Raw genomic sequence first — 8248 nt, 5'->3', positions numbered from 1 at the left:
TTCGTTAGTGTAAAAATATTTTAAAAACTTAACCACTTTTGTTTCGAGAACAAACCACCCTTAGTATAAATATTATAATCAAAATAGTAATAATAATAATAATAATAAATAAAATAAAATAAGTGAATAAAATATTAAATGTGACCAGAACTAACGTATCCTCCATTTGCGATAATAAAAATGCCACCACCGAACGGATACCATCATTTGTATGTTAGTGGGGACGTCCCTGTTCTGCTATTGCCACTCTATATTTCGTAGCGCCACTCTCTCTTACGCTTGAAACAGTAGTACCTTTTGCATCAGAAATTGTACTCCTGTCCTGGAAATAGCAAAACACCTTCCCGTATAGTCCTCCACGTTGCTATATTCCCACACGTTATCGTCTACGTCTCTGTCTGGTGCGACCATGGCGGCCAGCTTCTCGATCCTGCAGTTTTCGCCCCAAGGTCTTCAGAGCGTTGATTCCAGGAGGAAATTAGGCGGAGCTGTTGGTTTGAAGTCCAATGGTGGTACGTTATCTGGAGCACTGAGTGCGGATGTTTGGCTTTGTTTTTTGTTGAGTTTTGAGGATTACTGGTGGTGTGAAATGTGTGGGTGCAGTTAGGTGTTTGTATTCGAGGAATGGGAGAGGGAAGCCTGAGGATGACTTGAAGGAAGTGGAGAGGATTCTGGAAGAGAAGCGTCGGGCGGAGCTGTCTGCTCGCATCGCTAATGGCGAATTCACGAAGTCTACGTGAGCAATGTGATTGTACTTTGTGCTTTCGTTTTTTTACCTTTACTGGTAGGAATGATCTTAGTGTGGAGTGTGTTCATTAGTTAAAAAACTGTTAGTAAAGTTTGGATGTGTTTGTTATTGCTTTGGGTTTGATTTCTTTTTTGGAGAGAATATGTGTTGAATTTGATGTTTTGTTTGGAGTTTAGAAGTTTTGAAAATGATGATTTCTGCTGAAATATGAAATGCATCAACAAACTGTAAGAGATTCAACATTAAAAGGTTGGGCAAGTTTTGTAGCATTTGGGATTGTTGGACAAGAAAATGTATGTGTTATGTACCATGTTTATATTTATGGAATATCGAAATGTTTTGAGTGTGTTTGTTTTTGCTTCATTTTTCGTATCTTTACTTCAATATATGCTGATATTTTACTTAATTGGTAGTGTTGATATGTTTTCGTTGCAACAATTTCGTCATACATCCTTAGCGATGTTTTTGTCATTTTTCTATTTTATTGTGTGTAAAGTGAGCTTTTCTTACCGTTACAACAACATTTATTTGCATGTTTGTTTGCAATCTTAGCTTTGCTGTGAAACTCAAAGATGGTTTGTCAAAATTGGGCTTGCCGAAAGAGGTGCTTCAATTCATATCCAAATTCAACGAAGGTATGGAAGACATTTTAAAGATTCCAGAGGCTAGAGGTTCAATCAGTTCTATCAGAAAAGAACCCTTCTTTAAGCCCTTGTATGAGCTTTACTTGACTTATGGTGGAATTTTCCGGCTAATGTTTGGTCCTAAGGTTAGTTTGTGTTCTTTACTCTTGTCCTCATCTCCATTTAAGTTCGCCCTGCTTGCTGACTGACCAGTTTGATGTTTCTGTTGTAGTCCTTTATAATAGTATCGGATCCATCTATCTCAAAACATATATTGAAAGACAACCCGAAGGCTTATTCAAAGGTACAAGATTTTAAGATTAATTCTCTTGTGTATAATTCCTATTTGTCAACTAGTGAATTCCATCATTGTGGACCTAGTTGGGAGTTAGATATAGTGTTGTTTTCTATTAATTCAACTTCTTGGATTATGTCACAGGGGATTTTAGCTGAAATTTTGGAATTTGTAATGGGGAAAGGACTGATACCTGCTGATGGAGAGATATGGCGTGTCAGACGACGAGCCATAGTTCCTGCACTGCATAAGAAGGTATTGTATGTACTCAACCAACAACTAAACTTACAACCACCTCTACAGAAAAGTAAATGAACAAAAAAGTAGCGTAAACACAACAAAGTGTTATGTAAGCTGTAATCCAATGGTTGGAAAGTTTATGTGCTGCCTGCAAGCTCCCTCTCTCTCTCTAAATGTGTTTATTGATTTTGATTCATAATATTTCCTTTTAGTTTGTGGCTGCAATGTTTAAGCTGTTTGGAGAAGCTACTGATAGACTCTGCAGAAAGCTTGATGCTGCTGCATCTGATGGTGAGGATGTGGAGATGGAGTCTCTATTTTCTCGTTTGACATTGGATATCATTGGGAAAGCTGTATTCAATTATGACTTTGACTCATTGCAAGTCGACACTGGAATTGTTGAGGTATCAGCTTTTAACTTCATTGTCATGTTGTCATTTTTTAAATTTATGGTTACTGCAGTTTTATAACTAGGCAACTCTGTGGTATGCAAATCTTTCTGGTTCAGGCAGTGTACACTGTCTTGCGAGAAGCAGAAGATCGAAGTGTTGCGCCAATTCCAGTTTGGGAGATTCCCATTTGGAAAGATATTTCCCCGAAGCTGAGAAAGGTTAATGGTGCTCTGAAGCTGGTTAATGAAACACTCGATGATCTGATTGCAATATGTAAGGTAAATTTTGTTCTGCATCGTGCATTAATGCGGTCATGTTCGTTCTTTATATCTCCAGCTATGACAAACAATAACATGTTATCGATGAACTAAATCATGAGCATGGGGATCGAATTTGAGTTCTTTACCATTATCTCCTGAAATGTGGTTTTTCTGTTGGTGGCAGTCTAAGATAATTCTGACTGGCTAGGTTTTTTTTTGACAATCAATGTGATGTGCAAATGAAGTTATTGCCAAAAAAAATAAAAATTCAGTAACCAATTGCATTTGCAGAAAATGGTGGATGAGGAAGAATTGCAGTTTCATGAAGAATACATGAATGAACAAGACCCCAGCATTCTTCATTTTCTATTAGCATCTGGAGATGATGTATGTTGTCTTCTTGTAATACCGGGCAAAAGGATGGGTTTTCTGGTGAGGTCCTCATGCTGTAATTTGTAGGTTTCAAGCAAACAACTACGTGATGATCTAATGACATTGCTCATAGCTGGACATGAAACCTCTGCTGCTGTGTTGACTTGGACATTTTATCTTCTTGCAAAGGTATTAATGCATGTTACGATGTCATTATTGGGGCTATAATGCAAACACTTATTGGATTCAGTTCATGGAAAAAAAGAAATTATTGACTTAGGCTTATTTATTATTCTTTTAGTTAGTGTCAGATATGTACCTTGACTAGCATACCCTTGCCAAATACTATGCAACTCTTTCAAATTTTATCCTCCTATGGCTTCACTTACTATCTTAATCCAGTATTCTCACTGTTTCTTTTAACAACAATACGTTATTGAATTCCAGGAGCCAAGTGTCATGGCCAAGCTTCAAGACGAGGTTTGTTTTGAGACCTTTTGTTGGCTGCATCTTTGCATATTTTAGTTTTCATTTGAATAAGATTGACGTATTAATGTGTTCCTATTGTCTACTGAATAGGTTGACACTGTACTAGGCGATCGATTTCCGACAATGGAAGACATGAAAAACCTCAAGTATACAACTCGAGTGATTAATGAAGTGAGAGAATATCCTAACAATTCACATACTGATTTTATATAATATTTACTTCTCACATCTCCATTTTTTAAGTATGTTTGTTATCAATATACCCACCTTTACAGTCATTGAGGCTGTATCCACAACCGCCTGTTTTAATCCGCCGGTCTCTTGAGGATGATGTACTTGGAGACTACCCAATTAAAAGGTTAGGCAAATATTACCACCGAGTATACTAATATCTTGCTTGTGAATTCTCATCTCTTGAGAAGGTTTCCAGGAATTACAAGTTTATGTAACTTTGCCTGCTCATGAAATTGATCGATGGCAGCTCAAATTATATAGAATGCTTACCCATTATCTTCTATATGTTCTAGCTTAATCTGGAGAGAAGGGCAGTTCAAACAGAACTTGGCTTGTTTGTTCCCTTTAGACCTTAACTTTAGCTTATTCATGAAAGCTAAATATGTTAGGAATGGAACTACTTACCCGAATTTCTTAGCAATGTATTGCAGGAAATCAAGTGTTGGGGTTTTGAAACATACCAGCATGTCATATATTCCTGCTATTATTTGCTTTATTTCCAGATCTTCATCCTTGAATGGACAAATCTTATCACATATGCTCATTTGGTTTGTAGTGGCGAAGATATTTTTATCTCTGTGTGGAATCTTCATCGCTGTCCTAAGCATTGGGAAGAAGCTGATCGATTCAATCCTGAAAGATGGCCTTTAGATGGTCCAAATCCAAACGAGACAAATCAAAATTTCAGGTTTGATTCTTTGCTTACAATTAGTAACTTCGAACCAAAATAATATATTTTTTATCCTTTGTTTATGCTTTAACATGCAAAGATTCAACTATTAGATTCTGACTAATCAGGGAATTTATTACTGGTTCATGAACTACTTGGAAAACATGGGTAGGATGGTTCTCCGATTTTGACTATTAGATTTCAATTGATATGAGAAAATTCTTCACTGTTCCTTAAAAAGACTGGCAGGCTACCACATGTCATATATTGACATGTTAGACTCCATATGGATTGATCTTTCATTGATAGAGTTCAATTACAGTTCTCTGTGGTAAATTCGCTAGAATGCCAAACAAGTAGATTCCCAGCACAGAAGTAACATTACTACTCTTCGTGCTACATAAGTGTTTAAGGGGGTTTTCGAACAGTTCGTAGAATTGAGTATGAAAGCACTTTATAATTGAAGTATTAAATGCAAAATTAGATATGGAATGACAATAAAATCTTAGAAGCTCCATAATTCTGAATTCTATTAAGGAAATTAATTGATACAACTAAGTCTAAAAAATAAGATACGACGTACATTAAATAGATGGATTCGTAACAAAGTTAGTAATTTAAGCTTTTAGGTGATAGCGATACAGTCATTTATATCATCTAACATGGTATCTGAGCCTCTTATTTTGGTAATCAATATAATACAATTTTTCAATTTTCATAATTTATTTTAACATCAGAGTTTTAGGTCACGAGTTCGAGTCCCACCGACCCCCATTTCTCGCTGTTCATGTGCAAATTTAGTTTGGTGGCGTTTATCCTTCTTGCCGTGAGGGGGCGTGTTTGGTGGCGTTTATCCTTCTTTTTAGATAAATAATTAAATGATGTCGTGTATCCTAACAATTTAAACTTTTAGATGAGACGGTCATTTATATCATCTAATAGTAATATTCTGACCAAAACACACTACTGAGTAATTTTTTTAGCACGAGCTGATGGTGTAAAACTCCGCCTGCTTTGCCACTGCAGTTACTTGCCTTTTGGTGGAGGACCAAGAAAATGTATTGGAGACATGTTTGCTTTATTTGAGGTAAGTTACTTCAAACTGTCAATCTAGATTATATATTTAGGTGCTTCATTGGTGATATTGATTATCTTAGTTGACAACGTCATGAAATATGAATCTTCTCAGCTTAAGTACGAATTGTTGGAAGGTAATTTGACTGTCTTGAATTGGTGTTTGCAGACTGTTGTAGCCGTAGCAATGCTTGTTCGTAGGTTTGACTTCCAAATTGCACTTGGAGCACCTCCGGTAAGTAATTTTTTTCTTGAAACTTGACATCATACTTGTTCTGAATCATTTTGGTACAATTCCTGCAAAGATATGGAAATTATAGATATCCATTTGTTTTTACATCTAGTTCTGAATCCACTTATTGTTTATGTGTTTGGTTGCAAGTTGGGGAAGTTCAGTTTTATGGTTGAGTAATATGATGTTGGTTAGTGGTAAATTGTGCCTATGATCTAATATAAATTTGATTAAAATTAAATTTAAAAATATGCTCCAGATGTTCTAAAAACTATACTTATAATATGAATGTCATGTCGAAAGGGTAAATTAAATTTTTAGTCAATTTTATATTTTAGTTCCATAATTGGAACTTATCGCAAACTAGTTCAATAAATGAATTTTTTTTGCAATTTTAGTCCTCCGGCATCGGAGATGCTTACGTGACATTCATATGGCTCACCGGAGGACACGTGTCCGTCAGGTCAGCGACACTTGGCGGATATGTGGATTTTTTTTTTAATTTTTAATTTTCAAATGTTTTTTTGAAAAATTTTAATTTTTACAAAAAAGACAATAAATAAATAATTTTTTTAAAAGAAAATTTAAAAATTTCATGTGTCCACCAGGTGTCGCTGATCTGGCGGACACGTGTACTCTGGCAAGTCGCACGAGTGCCACGTAGGCATCTCCGGCAACGAAGAACTAAAATTTCGAAAAATTTTCATTTACGAGACTAGTTTGCGACAAACTCCAATTACGGGACTAAACCCTAAAATAAATGTTTATATAATATATATATATGTCTATTTACATATTTGTACATAACATAAATTAGTTTATAGCAAGTAGAAAATTTCAAATGTATACAAAAATCTTCGTTTATTTATGATAGAGGTAGAAATAGGAAAATAAAGTGGATCCCACTATAAACCTTTTGGTGAAATACTCGAAATGAAAAATGTTTGAAGAATACATGCCCTCTATTTTTCTCTCACAGGGACTGTAAAGTGAAATGTCGTCTTATATATATATATATATGTATATATGATCATGATACCCTGCAGGTTAACATGACGACCGGAGCAACAATTCACACAACAGAAGGTTTAAAAATGACAGTCACACCGAGGAGGAAGCCTCCCATTATTCCGAATTTGGAAATCCCAACTTTGCAGGTAGACTCACCATACAACATACCGGAGGTGAAACCTGTCTCGGATTACAAAGATGAAGTCCCGTCTGCGCATCCGTAATTGTTCGGTACGCCTTTATATCACATTCATTAAAATAGGTATATAGCTAAATAAGTAGTTACACATGGCTATCATCTTCACTAAACTACATAATGCGTGCAAGAGTTGCCCGAGTTATACGTCGCCTGCCTTAGATTTATAGTGTTGCATAATCTACATATATATATATATATATATAATCAATGGAAATGAGTGTTTAATTGTTCTGTTTCTGTGTCTAGACATAATTTGCCGTCTTCAGTGAATAAATTGAATTATTCTTTACTATGCCTATTTATGTGTTGCAAAACAAAATAGTCGAGTCTGGTGTATATTTATTTTTCACTTCAGGTCGCATTTTCTTCGGGTTTTTTTGTTTTAATTTTAAAATTTTACTATAGTGTATGTGAATGGATACTACTACCATGAGCTATTGTTTGTAATCTATGAATGTTTGGTACCTAAGAGATTTTTTTTGTGCATATAATGAATATTTTGATGTTCCATAGAGTTTTTTCTACTAATACATTTTGTCACTCCTGTTTGTTTGTAGGTTTAGATTTTTTAATCGGAAAAAATTGAATTTAAATAGTTGTCTAATATGATATAAATAGATGTTGCGAATTGTGAATGTAAAATAGATCTGTAGTATAATATTCCATCAGTCCCACTTTTTGTGTGCAGTTTTCTCTTGACACAAAAATTTAGGTAAAATATACTCCCGTCCCAATACAATAGTCTTGTTTACTATTTTTGTCCATAAATAACCATAATTTTACTCTAATACAAGGGCAAAATGTTTTTTACCTATATTTTTTTACTCAGTATCAATATAATATCAATATTTCTTAAATCTCGTGCCCAATACAACCAAGACTAAGACTATAGTTCCGGGACGGAGGAAGTAATTAGTAAGTATATTAGTAAAAATAATTGTTCTATAATAAAATTAATTATAAATTAAAATTAAGATAACTAAATAGTATAGTTAAAATTAAAAAAAAATTATACATTATGAAATTTAAAATGCAATTGAAGTGTATAATTATATATTTTTTTAAAATGAAAGAACAAATAAGGTGAGACGGACGAAAATAGAAATAGAGGACGAAAAATGTAGGAGTATAAAATAAATAATGGTTTGATTTGATATTTTTTTTTTTTAGAGAAAACAATTGGATACAACCTTGTGTTTTTGATTCAATATTTTTTTTAGCTCAATAAATAAGAATTTACATTTTGTTGTTTAGTATTTTAATTTGATGTATTTTTTTAGGTGGAGTATAAAAGATTTATGTCGATAATATTAAAAATAATATTTTGTGTTAAAATATTGATTTTTTTGTGAAAGAATAGAATATATATATATTATATTGAGAATGGTATCAATAGAATTTTGATTGGA

At 34.0% G+C, this 8248-nt stretch overlaps 1 protein-coding gene across 1 annotated transcript; it reads left to right on the top strand.

Annotated features, from left to right (window-relative positions):
• Nucleotides 1–242: 242 nt before the first annotated feature.
• On the top strand, nucleotides 243–7351 carry LOC127243944 (protein LUTEIN DEFICIENT 5, chloroplastic). The gene is made up of 16 exons (XM_051264189.1): nucleotides 243–512; nucleotides 604–736; nucleotides 1301–1517; nucleotides 1604–1675; nucleotides 1811–1921; nucleotides 2119–2310; nucleotides 2415–2576; nucleotides 2850–2945; nucleotides 3018–3119; nucleotides 3378–3410; nucleotides 3510–3590; nucleotides 3695–3777; nucleotides 4210–4341; nucleotides 5350–5410; nucleotides 5567–5632; nucleotides 6676–7351. The coding sequence occupies exons 1-16, from the start codon at nucleotides 410–412 to the stop codon at nucleotides 6862–6864; spliced, it is 1833 nt and encodes a 610-aa protein (XP_051120146.1). The 5' UTR covers nucleotides 243–409; the 3' UTR covers nucleotides 6865–7351.
• Nucleotides 7352–8248: the final 897 nt, after the last annotated feature.

Source organism: Andrographis paniculata, unplaced genomic scaffold (assembly GCF_009805555.1).
Source record: "Andrographis paniculata isolate CXL003 unplaced genomic scaffold, ASM980555v1 Contig98END, whole genome shotgun sequence".
NCBI classification, from domain to species: domain Eukaryota; kingdom Viridiplantae; phylum Streptophyta; class Magnoliopsida; order Lamiales; family Acanthaceae; genus Andrographis; species Andrographis paniculata.
Note: the sequence above shows the minus strand (reverse complement) of the source record. Positions and strands in the feature narration are given on the sequence as shown.

Coding starts and splice junctions, on each gene's coding strand:
- LOC127243944 (XM_051264189.1), top strand. CDS start 410: ATGGCGGCCAGCTTCTCGATCCTGCAGTTTTCGCCCCAAGGTCTTCAG. Junction 1,676..1,810: donor ACCCGAAGGCTTATTCAAAG/GTACAAGATTTT, acceptor ATTATGTCACAG/GGGATTTTAGCTGAAATTTT. Junction 3,778..4,209: donor GGAGACTACCCAATTAAAAG/GTTAGGCAAATA, acceptor TTTGGTTTGTAG/TGGCGAAGATATTTTTATCT.